The following is an 18,730-nucleotide window of genomic DNA, read 5'->3' on the forward strand; positions in this document are numbered from 1 at the left end:
CCTTGTTGAGTGAAGCCAGTTGTTAAACTACTTCCAGTAAGTTGTGTATGTGCTCTTAGGATCCTTAACCCCGACCGAGTTTTTATCAACATCCCCTCCCCTAACCATTCCCGATGGACAACTGGAATGTCAGCATTGTAGAGAGTTGTTGATATATGAAAGGTTTGGAGAAACGGTGAGACATCAGACTACTCAGGTGGTTACAGTAGGAGAGACATGTGGCAGTTACTTAATTCTGCCAAACTCCACAGGAAAAAGTGATTACTGAAAACTTAACCTTTCTGTTGGCATTTCCTCTGGGCACTCTTTGGTTATAGGAACCATAACATGGTTATACTGTGCAGCCTGCCCTGTAGGAGTGTTTAACACTTGTTTAACATGGGGAGATATTACATGCGTACACTTCCAGCTCCAGCAGAAGAAAGTATGGTGGTTATCTCCTCAGAGTACAGCAAAACAAAGGAAAATAACAGAAACTTTCATGTATTAACAAATGCCTTTGGGGTAATGATTTCAGAGCTGATGCTTCTTAAGCATTTTTTAAGAAAATAAAGCCTCCTTCTACCCTAGATAGAGTCAAAGATGATTTCTGTTGGCTTTCAGCAGTCTGAAGGGCAAGACTTGAAGTCTCTTGACAGTACAGTCTGCCTAGTTCAGTGTATTCCATAGGCTTGTAGGAAGAAAATATTTAACACGTAAAACAACGCTCCAAAATTTAGTCTTAGTAAGTTTTCTCTCGTTTCATATAACCTTGGCCCTAAATTGGATTCATGATGGGCAATAACATAAGATTTGTACATATTTAGCAATGATGATTATTTTGTAGAGATCAACTTTGTCAGAAATGCCACCATGCTTAAACTTACTAGAATGTTTCATTAGATTTTTTTTAGTTAAATGTAAATAGTGATGTCATATTTGTAATTTAACTTACTACAAACTAGAAATTCTGCTGTTAAACATTTATTAAGGCATCATTTCGGCAAATTGCCTCGTATAGGGAGTAATTCCGTTTTATCACAGTTACTTGAATGCCAGAAAAGGTGAGGAGGCTTTTATGTTTAGTAGCTAGAATTTGCGATACAGTGACTGTTCTAGACTACAGTCCTAAGTGCTATCTTTGTTGATGATTTAGATCTTACTATTAGAATGAGCTGATGAACTGAGTACCATCTCTAAGGTTAAAAAAAAAGATTCTGTGAAGCAAACTAAACAATATTTTTTGTATGGGCAAGTCATTTTAATCAGTATTAAAAACATTTCATTGACATTTTCCCTTTAAGTAAAAACCAAATGTTCCTAAAAGCAATCTTTATTTATATATGAAAACAGTATGTGAGTAGTTTCATTTCACAATATTTTGTTTAGCAATGTTTACTGAAAGAATCAGCAACTTCTTTAACACTGAGAAGAGGTTCACCATGAGAAACCTCACAATTATCAAAATAGTTAGTCCCAAGGTCTATATTATAACCAATAAATGTATCTTACTGCTCACCATGACTGGTGGGTAAAGTTGGGTAAACACCATTTGTTCATTCACATGCCTCAACAAAGTGCTTTAGATGTATGTAGCACTTTGTTAGCTGATGGAGATTTAATGATCAGCAAAAGTTGACATGGCTTCTGCCCTCCTAAAGTTTATAGTCTAATTGGAGGTTAACGGATATAGTTAAGAAATCATACAGACAAATATAAAATCATAGCACAGTAGAAAGGTCTGTGTAAGCCTGTGATTGGGAGTGAGGGAGGAGGGTGATCTAATCAGGGAGATCAGGGACTGTGATGCTTAAGGCTGAGATCAAGAATGAGTTGGCTTAAGTAAAGAACTTACCAAGCAGATATAACAGCACTGACCCACAAAGGCAAATAACCAAACAGAACATACACACCAGAGCCACTGGAGCAATGATCTTGGGGAAACTCATGCAGACAGAATAAGTAACAGGTATGTGAGTCGCCTGCTGCTCACCTCATCACATTCTGAATAGCTCTCGGCATCTGCCAGGGCTGGACCACACCCAGGGAGAGCGACCCTTAGCCTTGAGCTCTGAGGCTTTTCAAAAGCTGCCTGAGTTGAGAAGTACAAGCCCCTCTCCAGGTATGAGATCCAGGGCTGCTGTACAACAGCAGTGCGACTTGGCAGAACCTTGACACAGTGTTTTTGCTTGGTCCCCTTTAGTTATACCAATGCAGTTGATTTTTACTTTAATATAACTCTTTAAAGAACCATCCCCTCGGGCTTCCCTGGTGGCGCAGTGGTTGAGAGTTCGCCTGCCGATGCAGGGGACGTGGGTTCGTGCCCCGGTCCGGGAAGATCCCACATGCTGCGGAGCGGCTGGGCCCGTGAGCCATGGCCGCTGGGCCTGCGCGTCCGGAGCCTGTGCTCCACAGCGGGAGAGGCCACAACAGTGAGAGGCCAGCGTACCGCAAAAAAAAAAAAAAAAAGAACCATCCCCTCATGGTAGTCAGCTTTACTTCTGAAATGTTTTCAATACTTGGCAGATTTTATCAGTGTGATAGTTTGTGTTCTTAGGTATTAACATGTTCGTTTCATTAAACCATTTATTCTGATTATGTGATTAATTTTCCATTGGCTTTAGCGTATATTTAAACTATTAAGTTCAATATTTCCTACTGAATACTGAATTCTCTGCATAAAATCAAGAAATTTCATGGTGAAGGAGCAAGTTGACTATCCAGTTAAAGAATAACTTTGTAAATCTGCTTAGTTACCATAAATCATACTTACTGTACTAACTGCCATTCTTTCAAAATTAACTAAAAGTTTATTTTCTTAAGTTTTTCAAGATCTGTCTCTCAGTACTTCCCTTATTCATGCTTTTATGTTTCCAGCCTTTCTGTGATTATTTTGTCCTTTCTTTCTGTCCCTCCTCTTGCTTTCTGAAGCCATGTCCCTGAACCTGAGGATTATGGCTGCTCTCCTGATGAATGGTAAGCTGCATGGACCTTTCTGTCTCATAGATCCCCTTAAAAGGTTTGCATTTTATTGTTTTGTTAGACACATTTCACTACTTTTGAAAAAATTACTGACCAGGCAGGGTGACAACGTTGTAAAGTATTCCTTAAAATCTGTTGAATATCCCTGATTTCCTATCAAATAACCTTTAGTCATTTTATAAACATTTCTTTCAAAGTTTAGGCTTGCTAGAGTTTTATAGAGCTATGTATCTGTAATAAAATATGTAATGATCAACTCAGAGTCCCTGGGCTGTGGACTACCTAAGATTCAGCTACAGCTCGAGAAATTTTCTTTTTCTTTTTAGCTCAGCACTGCCACCTTCTGCCACTATTTACATACTCTACAGAGCTACAAAAAGCTGCTACTGAAACACACCCACAGAGTGGAAAATTTCCTTTACATTTATTTTTGTTAATTTACTAAATCTGTTTAGAGGCTGGAAGATAAACATTTTTTAAAATTAAATGTCTGGAACAAATGTTGGAAAACCATGCTGCCAAGGACTAGAGTTAACTGGAATAGAATTACTTTTAGAATTGTTAAATACAGCATTTTATAGGGTTAATTTCAGTATGTATTGGGTTTTTTTGTCTTACCTTAAAATCCCCCCATGGATTTACATTTTTATTTAGAATGGTATAAGTTTATTTTGATAATTTATCATGATTTGGTGGCAAGTGAAATTTCAGAAAACAGGTTCCTTTAATGCTGGTAACTCTAGAAAACATGGCTTTATATGTGGTTACATTTCTATTTTCAGATTACACATGTATTTTATGATTAAGCCATATTTTTCAACTTGGATTTTATTTCAGTAAAGTGGAAATTCAGTAACAATTTGCAGTAAACCTCATACTACCTAGGGTTAATGACAGAGGCAGCTGTTTGGTTCATGTGATAACTGATGAATCATTATATTTAAGCTCATTGCTTGGAGTATCATACATTTTGACACCTACCCACAACCAAATAATTTTTAGTATTTTTTAAATGTGCCATAGCATCTTCCTGTTGGTGGGTAACTCAAGTTTAATGATGTAGATATTCCCTTTTATTTAATCTTTTGAGAACGTAGTTAAAATTTTGACTATATCTTGTTGCTTTTCTGTAGAATTAACATAATTCTATTAATTTTAAACACTGTTCATGAGTGTAGGATTAATATATTTTTTTCTAAGGTAACTCACATATTAAGAGAAGGAAATTACCTTCATCATATTTTTCTTAAGATTGGATGGAAATGTTAAAAATTGTTTATTCAGGTCATTTAAAATATCGTGCTTTCAATAGAGGTTTCATGATTTTATCACTATTGGAAAGAGAAGATGTTATTTTATCTGTTTAACAAGTTCTTTTTGTAAAACACCCTTTTGGGAAATTTGGTATTCTAAACTAGGTAACTCCAAATTAAAAAACGCCAGCTTTTTCATAAATTTTTGTACCATTCCACTTGCAGTTACATATAAACTTAGATATTAATGATACTTTTTTAAAATTAAAGGGAAGGCTTTTGCCAACTTTCTAATAAAGTAAGCTTTATTTTAAATATATACTTGGATTCCCGATCTATCCAGTAGTTACCTGTAGGCAGCAAAGATGAAGGAACAGATACTACTTGAACTTTAGTTGTGTCCTTGGTCCTATACAGTTGTCAAGGATACAGACTTCGGGTTTTGACTACCAAAGTTCACATCCTGATCCTACTGGTGCCCTTGAACCAATTACCAAACCTCTATGCCTGTGATTCCTCATCTGGTAGAATGTAGACATCATAGGGAGGTTGTGAAGATTAAGTGAATTATGTTTTTAAAGTGCTTAGAATAGTGTCTGGACATAGTAAGCCCACAGAAAGTTTAGCTCTGGTGTTTCTCGCTCAATCTTCTCAAGACATATTTGAGGAGTTAAAATTGACATGACCATTCTAAAGTTGGTGAAATTTAGGCAAAGAAGCTAGTAAGTAACTTGCCCCAAAGTATACAACCAGTAAACATGGGAGAAAGAGTTAAAACCTCTCTCAGCCTGGTTATGAAGTAGGTGCTGGTTATATTACATCCAACAGGCTTCAAAAATATCTGCTTTTAGAGCAAAAGGTATCCTTACTATTTGTTATTTTATTTTTTCTTTCTTTCTTGTTTTGTTAAGGTAGAAAGAGCAAGTAAAGTTTGACTGACTTGAGAAAAGTTAGCATGGGGGGACACAGCTTAGCACAATCCTAAATCTGGCATCTACCTAATCTGATACACTTGGTTTCATGTTGCCAGTGAAACCAAGATTGAAAGTGTTATCCTGGTTGAATCCTACTCTCCAGGTACCTGGCCATATCTTCATGCTGCTCGTCTTCAGGGATAAACTGGAGAGTGTAGCTGACTATATTAATCCAAAATCTGAAAGTTTATTCTTGTCTGACAGTCAGCAGCTTCCCCTTTCAATGTGAAGTTCATTGATTCCACATATAAAACCTGCAGCCTGTACTATATATTTTACTACCCTACGTGAACCATATTTGCCACAAAAATACCAAGTTAGAAAACACATAACAGGGCTTCCCTGGTGGCTCAGTGGTTGAGAGTCCGCCTGCCGATTCAGGGGACACGGGTTCGTGCCCCAGTCCGGGAGGATCCCACATGCCGCAGAGCGGCTGGGCCCGTGAGCCATGGCCACTGAGCCTGCGCGTCCGGAGCCTGTGCTCCGCAGCGGGAGAGGCCACAACAGTGAGAGGTCCGCGTACCGCAAAAAAAAAAAACAAAAAAAAAAAACACATAACAGTTAACACTTAAGTGTGTGTAGATTATTTAACATATTTACATTTAGTCAAATTTGAAGGCAAATCTATAATGTTTCAAAAACACTTTCTTGACATTAAAAATAATTGGATGATGGCTGTAGCTCTACTCACTTAAATCTATTAGTATAAATAGTTTACAGAGATGAAATCATTTCCCAGCCAGTAGCCACTTACTCCAGAATTGGTATGGGTTTCTTATTATTGCCAAGTACCATCAGCTAACATATGACCTTATAGATTAGTTCATTTCTATTAAAAAACTACCATTCTCTAGACAGATAGTATCAATATTTAGAGGAATGCACAAAAACATCTGCTTATTATCAACATCCATGCAGCCCTAAGATGCGCTTATTTTCTAAAACTGTATATTTCATTGCATTTTTTTCTTTTTCTAACTTTTTGGTGGAAAATATCAAGCATAAACAGAAGGAGACATGTACTCATTCACTCACTTCAATAATACGTACTCAAATCCAATTTCAATTCGTCTATATTTCCCCTCACTATTACTTTGAGGCAAATCCCAAATATCATATTATTTCACTTTCTCTTAACTATTTGGTATGGTTTCTCATTATTCTTTCTGATAGTTATTGTTTTTCCTTAAGTAAGTGCTAGCGAGGGTGATTCTCCAGGAGGATTACCTTAAAGTGTTCTGTGCTTAGTCATTTCACTGTGGTTTTTAGTATTATCACGGTATCAGTGGATAGTACCATTTTCTGGTCTTATTTTCTCATTTCATTTTGGTCTGTAATTATGTATGGAATGAGTGGTATTTATTTATTCTGCTGCAATCGTTAGGCTCACTAAAGCATTCTTCCAGGTGTGACTGTATAATAATGAGATCTAACACATCCAAATTAGTGTTGGTCTTCAAAGTAGTCACTTTGACAGGTAATTTATTTATTCCAATGAAGCAACCATTTCACAAAACGTTTTGGGAACTCCTCTTTTATAATTCCCTTCAGAAATACTTTGAACCACACAGAAAAGCAGATCTCATTACTTTGGTCAAAACCAGTGTCTAACAAAAATATTATAATTGAATTCAATCGCTTGTTCATATTCTTGGACTTGACTGGACCTGATACTAAATAACAAATTCATTTCTGAAAATCTCCCTTTAAGGAATTTTGACTTGGAACAGTAGCACCATTCAAAAGCAGAAGGTGTAGATCCTTTCAAAAAACAGTGCTTTGGGGCTTCCCTGGTGGCGCAGTGGTTGAGAGTCCGCCTGCTGATGCAGGGGACATGGGTTCGTGTCCCGTTCCGGGAAGATCCCACATGCCGTGGGATCCCACAACGGCCCGCGTACTGCAAAAAAAAAAAAAAAAAAAAAACAGTGCTTTGCAGTCAGATTGCCTTTGTCTTCCCATGTGTGCATGTGTGTAGCGTGTATATGTATATACGGTATACATTTAGTTTGTATGTAAGATGTGTATGTATTTCAGCTGACAGGATTGGATTTTGTTATGACATGGATTTTGTTGTGGTTTTTTATTTTTAATTTTAATTTGATTTATTTTTTAAGTTCATAATGCATTAACATGTTACAAGTTCAAAGGATATAAAGAGGGAAAGGTTTCCCTCCCTTACCTGTCTTCTAACCTCCATTTCCCCCCCTTAAAGGCAGCCAATGTAACCAATTTCAGGTGTATCCTTCCACATCTACTCTACGCATATACATGCATGTATTTTTTTCTCTCATATTTTTATAGAAAGTGAAGCATACTATACATACTGTTTTGTACCAGCTTTTCCTTTGATAGTGCATCTTTGAGATTTGTCCATAGTCCATGGAGAGCCTCCCATATTTTGTATAGCGTTCTGTTATGTGGATGTACCACAGTGTTTTTAAGCAACAATCCTAATAAACTTTGGGTTAGTTCTAACCTTTTGCTATTAAAAATGCGCTGCAAAGAATGAATTTGGTCGTACAGCATTTTGCACCAGGTAGTGTAAATTCTTAGAACTAGAATTTCTGGATCAAAGGATTACATGCATTTTAAATTTTGATAGAAATTGCCAATATCCCTTTTTAGAAATTGCACCAATTTTCATTCTCACCAATGATAGATGGTTTAACTGTTTTCCCATAGTCATAGCAGCAGAGCTGTCAAACTTTTTTTCTGCCAAATTCATAAATTTAAATCTCATTTCTCTCATTATGAGGTAAAATTGAATGTACATTTAAAGCCACTTGGATTTCCTTCTTTGTGAACTGTGTGTTTATATCCTCTGCTCATTGTTCTGCTGCATTGTTGATTGTTTTATTATTGGTTTCTACGAGTCCTTTTTATTTTAAGTGAAATAACCTTCATTATATGTGTTGGAAATATTTTTTTTTCCCAGTTTGTCCTTTGACTTTTGACTTAGCTTGCAATAGTTTTTGCTATGCAGAAATGTTTTAGCTTTATACAGTCAGATCTTTTAATTTTTTGTTTTCTGAATCATGTATAATATAGGCCTTTTCTACTCCTAAGTTATTTTTTAACTTAGTTAAAAATAATTATTTTTCACTTTAGTACTTTTATTAAGTCATTCACCCATTGGTTTAAGGTAAAAGGTATGGCTTGAGCTTTTTTCCTTTTTTTTCTGATGACTCTCTTGTTGACATGATTTCATAGTCCACACTGTCATGTATGAAATTAACTAATACTGGACTTCCCTGGCGGTCCAGTGGTTAAGACTCCGCACTTCCAATGCAGTGGGCAAGGGTTCAATCCCTGGTCAGGCAACTAAGATCCCACATGCTCCCACTAATACTCATTAGGCCATATTTATTCTAATTTATATTTATTCATAAAATTCTGAATCTTCTCAATTTTAATTGCTATAAAAATAGATTCTTTGTATTAGGATGGTCAGGAAATAATTATTTACAATGTATCATAGCTTTTAAATCAGCCTACAAGAAGCTGCAAATTATATGACATTGTGGGTTAACTGCTCAGTTTTCTCTTTACCTTAATGTTACAACTCCTGCCTTATTACTTTTTGCAAAACACCATAATTTCTTTGTCTCCTTTTGAGGCAAAGTGTCACTTGAAAACTTCTATGGAAAATTTTAACAAAATGTAGGTGTTGGCTTGCACTTTTATTTGTGAGCAGTTTCCAGATTCATGTAGCTTTGTCCACTAACAGTTAAAACTATTTTACATTTAATGCAGTTGGTCCTTATTTTGCAATGACTCGAGCTTCCTAATTTTATCTGTTTACTTTTACTAAAAGTGAACATTTTGTGAGATTTTGGAGAGGGGTAGTGAGAGCTCCATGCCTGAGTTATCCAACCCAGGCTATGTGATTAGCAGATGAATTGCTGGTGGTTTTTATGATCCTGGAAAGGAAGCTGCTTCCTGGAAGAAGAGTTATTTAGCATTATCCTTGTCAGAAGGCTTCACTGATGAATAGAGGGCAGGATGTGTCCATGTATTAATAAATATTTCAACTGCATATCTAGTGTTATTTGTTATAAATACATTTGCAAGTTTTATCAATTGTGTTGTGATTTATGAAATGAAAGAATTACTGGTGAGATTAATAAGACATATCTTCAGATTTATAAAGGCTTTTAGCCTGGAATTCTTTAGAGGGAAAATAGATCTCCACATGAAAGATGTTACTGTGAATATTCCTTGACATTTCAATAATTATTATCTAATAATAAGTGAGGAAGTATAACTAAGAACTATTAGTAATACATTTTATAAATAATAGGGAAATTTTATAGAGACTTGAATAATTAACTATTTTTAAGAAATGATAATTACTTGGAGGAGAAATGTATGTTAATTTTTTTCTGTCCACCCACTGATAAGTTGTTTAAAAGTTCTTGGATTTTTTTCCTTTCATCTTTAAACCTAGAGGAGGAGAAATAATAGTAGTAGTAATAATAATAAAACATAATGTGTTTATTCTGCCTCCCACTGATGTTTTTGAAAATTCTGATCTACTACATGCTAATAAAGCTGAATTATATTACAATTTTGAGAATTAATAGACCAGACTATTACATGTAAATAAAGACATATTTTACTATAAACACTCTAACTTCCTTCTTTGGTTTATGGGTAAAATACATATATTGACAATATGGTTTATGTTCAATGATTTCACATTCTTTTTTTTTTTTTAATGATTTCTCCTTCCTTTTAAGCAGCTGGCTTTAAAATATGAAACTCTTGATATTTGGGACACTGACACTGATAATACTCTTTGTAACCTGTAAAAACTGTGATTAAAAGCTTTCTGGATTACAGTTATTTAGTATTGAACATGTTATTTTTTCCTCAGCGATTTCTGATATTTCCATCTGTGCACAAAAGCTTTAGATCTATATATTTTCACTGAACATTGAAAAGTATACTTTGGGGTTTGACACTTCCACGTAAATGTTTCTTGTCCTTCCTTCGAATCTCAGCATTTTGATATTAAATCGCATGGCTATGAGACTAGTAATAGCTAGGTTATAGAGGCAATTCTGATTTGATTTGTTTCATATGGAGTACATGTTTGCTGATCTGAAGACAACCACAACACAAAACCCCATGTACTTTTATGGTTTGTTCTCCTTATATGCAGAGTAAATGTGATATGTACATAAATATATCAGGTATTTGTTAGTGATAGATATTGATGAAATATGTAAACAATTTATTCATATTTTAGTTTCATATGATAATCATGTGGTATTAGTCACTTCAAATAATTTCTCATGGCTAAAGTAAAAGGATATTATTTTTATAATACCTCCATTAATTCTCAAAAATTTTTAAACTTGGAAAAATTTTGGAAGTAGAAATTTTCAATTCCAGGTATTTCAGCAGTTTTGTTACTTTTTTTAAATTAAGTTTTTTGAATTTCATGTGACTACAACATAATTTTACCCCAGGAAAATGAACTGTAAAAGACTCATTACACTGCAAAAGACTTTCACATTTTAAAATGTTTGAAAATATTTTATGATTCAGTCATGAAATCTGTGATGTCTTATTTAGAAGTGCAGACTAAATTATATTTAATCTATTAAGAGTTTGCAGGCATAATGATTTATTTTAAAAGTAACTTACATGGACACCAAGCGGGGAAAGTGGCTGGTGGGGGTGGGGGTGGCATGAATTGGGAGATTGGGATTGACATGTATACACTGATGTGTATAAAATGGATGACTAATAAGAACCTGCTGTATAAAAAAATAAATAAAATAAAATTCAAAAATTTAAAAAAATAGTAACTTACAAACAGATCAGTGGGCTTGTATAAATGAACCAAGTTTGCTCCAATTTTTTTCCCCTTTAGGCAGAGCTCACAGTTTGGAGATGAAAAAACATTTAGTGATTCATCATTGCTGGAAAACCTCCAAAATAATCATGTAAGCAACATAATACTATTATCTTTTCATTAATAAATGAAAACTAATGAGTGTTTCTCTGAATTATCTTCCATGTTTAAATATTCCTTTTTTTAGTTTCATGATCATTTCTAATAATTAGCAAAATCTGTTATCTCTAAATTCTTTTTACTTGGCCAACATGAATTCATGGTTGTTAGAAATTTAGTTTTAACAATTGTCATTAATCAACATTCTGTTTTTTAAAAATATTATATATTAATTCTAGAGCTCTATTTGTATGAGACAACTCATTATTAACAATTTCAAAACATCTGTAGAAATGAATTTCCTGCTCAGAATTACTGGCCAGTGCTAAATCTATACAATAAGAACTTCGGACATCTGCCACCCAATGTGAACATTCCACTTATGAAAGTTACTGATACTTAACTAAAATTCCATCCGATCAAATGATATGGTCTCCTAAGTTTAAACCCCCAATTTTTTCTCACAATCGCTTCAAGCTCAATGTGTCAGAACTTGAACTCATGCTCATCACCCCAAAACCTAGTCGCTTCCTAGCACTGATGGACTTACCGCCTCTGCCCCTGGGCAGGGCCCTAGCAATGTGTTCATGTGGTTATTTTTGCCTTCAACAAAGCATGTGCTTCCAGATGCACAAAATCTAGACCTAGGCCCACCTCTTCCCTCTTGTGTTCTCAGGTTCAATGAATTGCACCATCAACTAACTGTCTTATTACTCATTCTAGGAACTTAGGGTTGCTTTTGACACCTCCCTCCCCTCCATCTCCAGATCTGTAATGAGTCACTAAGCCCTTGTCAATATGACTTTCTGTAATATATCCTAAATGTCTTCTTCACTTCATTCTCACTTTCTCTACCTCAGTCCAGACTACTGGTATCCTCCAGGTGGATTACAGCAGCCTCCTAACCATTCTCCCTGTTTCCGTTTTTATCCCCTCCAGTTCTTGTTGCACGTGGCAGCTGGAATGATGCAAATGTAAATCAAGTCCCATCACTCTCCTGTTTAAAACCATGCCAGAGGGCTTCCCTCTCAACTTACAAAGTTACATGGTCCAGCCCCTGCCTAAGTCTTCGGCCTCACGTGGAGCTACCCTTCCTTTCTTTCTCCTCAGGCTACACTGGCTTTCTTTTATTTTCTCAAACACACTTCATTCTTTCTTCCTTTAGGACCTTTTCAGTCATGTGTGATTCCTGCTTGTTGGAAAACTGCTTAGTTCTTCATGAGGCTAAAACTTCAGCATCTTAAAAATCACATTGTCACGAGAACAACCACAGACTGGCCTATATCGTATTATATGATATTTGCACATTTATCCTTTGAAGCTCTTTTCACACTATAAATAAATAATGCTTGCGTACTATTTATGTTCTGTTTTCCCCACTAGTCAAAGCTTCACATATCAGGGACCTTGTCTGTTTTGTCTGCTCTTTGAGGCTTAACACAGTTTTTTTTCAAATAATGTTCTGATTTACCTTTCCAGTCATTTCACTTTTTTGGTCCAAGAGCATAGAGGAATATTTTTCCTTTATTAATTCGAATGACATTTTTCTTCATCAGGAACCAGACAAGAAGATGTTTAATTTTAAAAATCTGACTGCTTTCTTGCAGAAAGGATCTTGTCTTCCTCAGGCCATGAGAGTCCATTGTACAAAGGACTTCTCAATCAATCCTTTTTTATTTAGTAAAACGTGTATCAGGTTAAGGTTGCCATTTTTGCAAAAAGAGAAGACAAACCTTACAGAGGAATCCCCTGCCACCGTCACCTCAGCCCAAAGTAGTGGAACCACAGTAAGAGTAGATGCCTAAAATATAGATCTGATCAGGAATTAGAACCAGGTAAATGAACATTTTAGAATTTCTTTCCCGTCCTTAACAACAAGATTCAACCATATCTGCCTTTTTCGCTGTACGGTTTCTATTTAGCAAGACAAAGTGGTCTTATATAAATGTCTAGAAAAGGAATGAGAGGGTGCAAGAATGAATGATTTTAGTTAAAAATATTTTTTCTTCATAATAGTTGTTGGCTTCTTGACTTCCACACCTTCAATATTTAACAGCTGCACTCTTAGTAAATATGCATAAAGTAGTATTACTATCATTAGTGTCAAATGTTTAAACGAAAGTGGCTAAATTATGTGTTTATTTCTTACAGCCAACTGCACCTATAATATGTGAATTTCTTACAATGATGGCAGTTTGTCACACAGCAGTACCAGAGCGGGAAGGTGATAAGATTATTTACCAGGCAGCATCTCCAGGTACAAATGAAGCAAATGTGATGTATTTCTTGCTGGAAAATTGTTCTGAAATTTGAGATTGTTCAGAAAAATTTAATTTGAGGAAGTAAAATAAACGTTATGTTTTTCAGATTACAAATTTTATTTACTAATTAGATAAACCTTGGCTTTCAAAATTAAATATATATATTTTAAAATATGTAACTTTGTGTAACATTTGTTATATGACATAAATTACATGTAAATTTGAATAACAAAATTCACACAAGTAAAAGAAAACTGGTACTTTATATATACACATAGTAAATTCTCCCTTCTTTATAAATAACTAAGAATAAACTGTTAGTCATAAACTGTTTCTGCACATAAGCAGGCAGGAAAAGGAAGATCTGTTTGCTTAAATAGTACGCATTTTAGAATACCAATTTTGCTGTCTTCTCTTGGAGATGATAATCAAGGAGTTCGTTGTGTATTTATTTGGATGAGAAAAGGTTTACACATTTGAAGGGATTCCATAAAATATGTATTAGCACAGTTATCATTATTTAATACTTAGGCTTATTTTCAATGAAAAATTGGGTAAATAGTCAATTTGATGATTGTAAGATTTCAGGAAAGAATGAACACACTTTGGGGAACTTTTTTAATAAGTGTTTTAAACTGTATTATCAACCAGCACCTGCTCCCTTGTAGAATGTACCAAATTCCTAAAATCCGTAAGATACATCTCATATCATTAAGATAGAAACTATGTGAATGTTTTGTCCCACACCCTTCCCTAAGAAACAAGAAGGTCTGATGTAACAGGGTGATGTAAGTAAATAATATATAATACAACAAAGCATCAGTTCATTTATATCCAGTTAAATTGACCCCTCAACATTAATAGTATTCGTTTTTCTACATTAAACATTTTAGGAAGAAAAGGATAAAACTTAAGGCAATTTCATGCCATTCATTTTTTCCAGTTTTATTAAGAAATAATTTACATATATCACTGTATCTCTAGGACTTATTTATCTTATAACTGGAAATTTGTACCTTTCGATCACCTTTCTCCAGTTGCCCCTTCTCCCACCCTCCACCTCTGCTAACCACATCTGATCTCTTTTTCTATGAGTTTGGGGTTTGTTTTCTTTTTTTTCCCTTTAGATCTCACAAATAAGTGAGATCATACAGTATTTTTCTCTCTCTGTCTGGCTTGCTTCACTTAGCATGATGCCTTCATGTCTATCCATGTTGTTGGCAAATGTAGGAGTTCCTCATTTTTTTATGCATCATTCATTTTGAGAAAAGTTTTCCAGAGAATATGCTGGACCAAGGGGTATATTTAATTATCCTTCTTAGGTATGTTTGGCTAACAGTGAGACTTAATCTTCAGAAATATGACTCTAGGGTCTATACATGTCTCAGATTCTTAAGATCATTCTACTCATTCCTTTGGCATTGTCATACAATTTTAAAAGAAGTGGATTTCAGTAAAAGGAGCCAGAATAAAAAGAATTTTAATTCTTTTTAAAATTAAGCAGAAAATTAGATTGCAATAGTGTCTTTCTCTGGTATTTGGGGTAATTTTTTTTTCACTGTATATTTGCTTTGTCCTGTTTTCCTAAAACAGATGAAGGAGCCTTGGTCAGAGCAGCCAAGCAACTGAATTTTGTTTTCACTGGAAGAACACCTGACTCAGTGATTATAGATTCAGTAAGTTATTTATTTTTAAGTCTGTTTTTTTATCAAAGTAATACATATGCTTAGCTTCAAAGATAAAATAATACCAAAGAAGCTCAAAATAGAATAGAGATTCCCAACTCTAGTTCTCCTCCCCAGAAGCAAAAACTTTCTATTCTTTTAGCTATTTCTTCGGACATTTACACATCTTATATATATTTTTTAATGTTTGATGAATGATATATGTATTGATTCTTCAATTTTAGACATATCTACTGACTTTCTATTCAGTTATATTAAATGAGGAGTTATTTCTCTTGACTCACCATCCCTTCCCAATAGTATTATAATTATATTACAGTATTTGGTTAAGCTAGTATTTGGACCCAGATTTTTAAATGGGCAAAAGACTTGAACGAACATTTCACGAAAGAAGATATACAGATGGCCAAGCACGTGAGAACACATCATCAGTCATCAGGGAAATGCAAATTAAAGTCTCAATGAGATACTACTGCATACCCACACAAAAGGTAAAATTAAAAACACTGGCAGCACCGAATGTGAACGAAAATGCAGAGCAAGTAGATCACCTGTTTTTGCTAGTAGACGTGTAAGATGGTACAATCCCTTTGGAAATCCTTTTAGAGTTTTCCAACACAGGTAAACATGTACCCAGCCCAGCAGTTTTACTCATACTTAACCAGGAGAAGTGAAAGCATGTGTCCACAGAGAGATGTGTCATGGAATGTTCATAGCAGCTGTATTCAGAGTAGCCAAAAACTAGAAACAAATCAAATATCCATTACTAGGCGAATGGATGAACAAATTGTAATATACAATGGAATAGCTAAACAATAGAAAAGAGTAAAATATCGATTCATCAAGAGCCTTAATAAGTCTCAGAAACATTATACTGGGAAAAAAAATCAGACACAGAGGAATGCATACTCTTTTTTTTTTTTTTTTTTTGATTTTTGGCTGCGTTGGGTCTTCGTTGCTGCGTGCAGGCTTTCTCTAGTTGCGGCGAGCAGGGGCTACTCTTCGTTGTGGTGCACGGGCTTCCCATTGCGGTGACTTCTCTTGTGGAGCACGGGCTCTAGGCACCTGGGCTTCAGTAGTTGTGGCACATGGGCTCAGTAGTTGTGGCTCGTGGGCTCTAGAGCGCAGGCTCAGTAGTTGTGGTGCACAGACTTAGTTGCTCCGTGGCATGTGGGATCTTCCTGAACCAGGGCTCAAACCCATGTCCCCTGCGTTGGCAGGCGGATTCTTAACCACTGCACCACCAGGGAAGTCCCTATTTTCTTTTTTTTAATATTGTCTGTCCAGATACAAAATTATCTCCTGAAAATAAATTTTTTTCCTTTATTTTCTAAACATGAATCTCTTGTCTTTTTTCCAATTGTTTGACTTTCTACCTACTACTAATTGTTCCATACCTTCTTAGTGCACTTTTATTGGTACAATTATACCAGATAATCTGCCAGTGGGTAGTTGTTTCCCTGAGACATCCCTCCAGAAGTCCTCCATTCTCCTTGGTCTGGGCCAGTTTTGCCTGCTTCTCTGGCACTTGGAATTCCTTTTGATTGTCTCCTGTTTTGGACTTTCTATTTCCTGTAAGTCAAAACTTATTTCTTAGTAAACTCGCTGGTGTTGATAGAACACATTTTCTGTCAATTTCATCCTATTGAAAAGGTGTTATTAGAGAATCGGAAGTCACAGTAGTGACAGCCTTCAGTAAACTTAGCTCCTGACTCAGGGCTCCAAGCTGCCCTGGTGGACAGTTCAGTCTTACTCGTGGTTGTCAGGAGGAATCGCTTTCCTGTCTCCCTGGGGACTTTCTTTACCTCTCTTCTGTGTTAGATTTTCTGTTTCCTGGATCCCATATTTTCTTTGTTCTTGGCTTACTCTTGTTATCGTGGAACACATTCTTTATTGGCTTCTTGAGAAAAGGTGCATGGAAAGTTATTTGGTTTTTTGTTTTGTTTTGTTTAGTCCTTTCAAGTCTAAACATTTTTTATCCTATCTTTCTACTTAATTGGTAGTCTGGCTGAATGTAGAACTCCAGGGTGGAAATCAGTTTCCTGAAGAATTTTGACTGTTCCTCTGTCTCCTGGCTTCCAGTACACCTAATTGAGAAGTCAGAAGCCACTGTGACTCCAGTCTTTGTGACTTGCCCACCCCTCTGTCTCTGGAAGGTTGTGGGATGTTCCTTGTCCCAAAAGTTCTGAAATTTCATGACAGTGTCCTTAGTGAGAATATTTTAACCCATTGTACTGGGCACTGAGTGGACACTTTTACATTTGGAAATCAGTATCCTTCCATTATGGAAAATTTTCTTGAATGATTCTATTCATTTTCCTTCCCTCTTTTTCCTCTGCTCTCTCTTTTTAGAATTCTTGAACGCATCTTTTAACTTTTCTGTCCTGCTCTTCATGTCTTTGCCTTTTTGTTCTACTTTTTGGAAGTTTTCCTCCGTGTTATCTTCTCAGACTTCTGTTGATTTTCTTTTCATTTCTGCTATCATGTTTTGAGTTTCTAGAAGCTTTTATTGTTTTTTCAATATTTCTTTTTTTTTAATAGTACCCTGTTCTTGTTTCACAGGTGTTGTACTTATGTTTCTTCTCTGGGAGGGATAATGATAGTTTTTTGACATTTTCTTTTTTAAACAATTACAAGCATTTAACAGTTTAAATAAGCATATGGTTTTTACTGGAATATAAAGTAGTCTTAAGCTGTCATTATAGTTGTTTTGATTATTGCAGTGGGAAAATGATACTTCACCAAAAATTAAATATCAACTTTCAATGTTCTTTTCCAGAGTTTCCCATTCTCCACTAAGGAGAAAAGAGCAGCATTTAATTACTGCAACACTTGCATATGGGATGTATAATAGACTATGCCTTTGACAAGAGCTTCAAAATGCAGAATCATAAGACCAGTCTCCTCCTATGCCACCAAAGAGCAGTATACAGGACCTAAATAATAATCACAAAAACATAACAATTGTACAAGCCATCTTTTTGTTTCAAACATTTTCTTCCTTTGCTTCATGAATGCCATTAAAAAGCATATACTGGAGAGTACAGCAATATTTCCAAAGGTATAAAACACTGCAAAAAGTTTTATGCCACCAGGAAGCCATAGTAATCCAGTTCCAATGAGACAACAGAAAATGCCCATAGAAAGCATATGACAAACCACTTCATTCTGGTGTTGAAATGGAGGGAAGAGGCATCCAGGACCTGTCCACCAGCCCCTCGTTTCCATCAAGAAACCCAGAGCCTGACACTCCACAGGCCGACATGGATGTTTTCTTTTTGAATTCTCTTTCTTCCAAATTGCTCTTATCTGTTTGTTTTGGGTATCTATGATCCATGTTAATAGCTGTCCTTGAATATCTATTAATCTTTGGTTTTCTCATGGTTAAGAGTGAAGAACTTGAAAGCTGGTATGGCAGTTCTGAGCATGAGGGTATTTCTCAACATTGGGCTTCACTGTGGGGTGGTCTGGTGGGATTCCTTTGGGAAGTCGTGGTTGTCTGTACCTTTAGGGCTTCTCTTGGTCTTGTGAATTCCCCAAAGATTCATTTTCTGATTTCTACCTGGAAAGGTCTGACTGCCAGAAGGTAGGGGGCCAAGTGGGTTGGGGTCATTGTGGCCTAGCCTCTAGTACA

The 18,730-nt window shown here is 35.6% G+C and overlaps 1 protein-coding gene across 1 annotated transcript in view; it reads left to right on the plus strand.

Annotated features, from left to right (window-relative positions):
- The window catches only part of ATP8A1 (ATPase phospholipid transporting 8A1), a 236,293-nt gene that overhangs the window by 91,172 nt on the left and 126,391 nt on the right, over window positions 1-18,730 (plus strand). The window contains exons 15-17 of the mRNA XM_065877682.1: window positions 11,070-11,142; window positions 13,302-13,407; window positions 15,005-15,087. Coding sequence (XP_065733754.1) covers window positions 11,070-11,142; window positions 13,302-13,407; window positions 15,005-15,087 — 262 coding nt within the window. The remainder of the gene's footprint in view (window positions 1-11,069; window positions 11,143-13,301; window positions 13,408-15,004; window positions 15,088-18,730) is intronic.

The sequence above is a fragment of the Phocoena phocoena genome, chromosome 5 (assembly GCF_963924675.1).
Source record: "Phocoena phocoena chromosome 5, mPhoPho1.1, whole genome shotgun sequence".
NCBI lineage: Eukaryota > Metazoa > Chordata > Mammalia > Artiodactyla > Phocoenidae > Phocoena > Phocoena phocoena.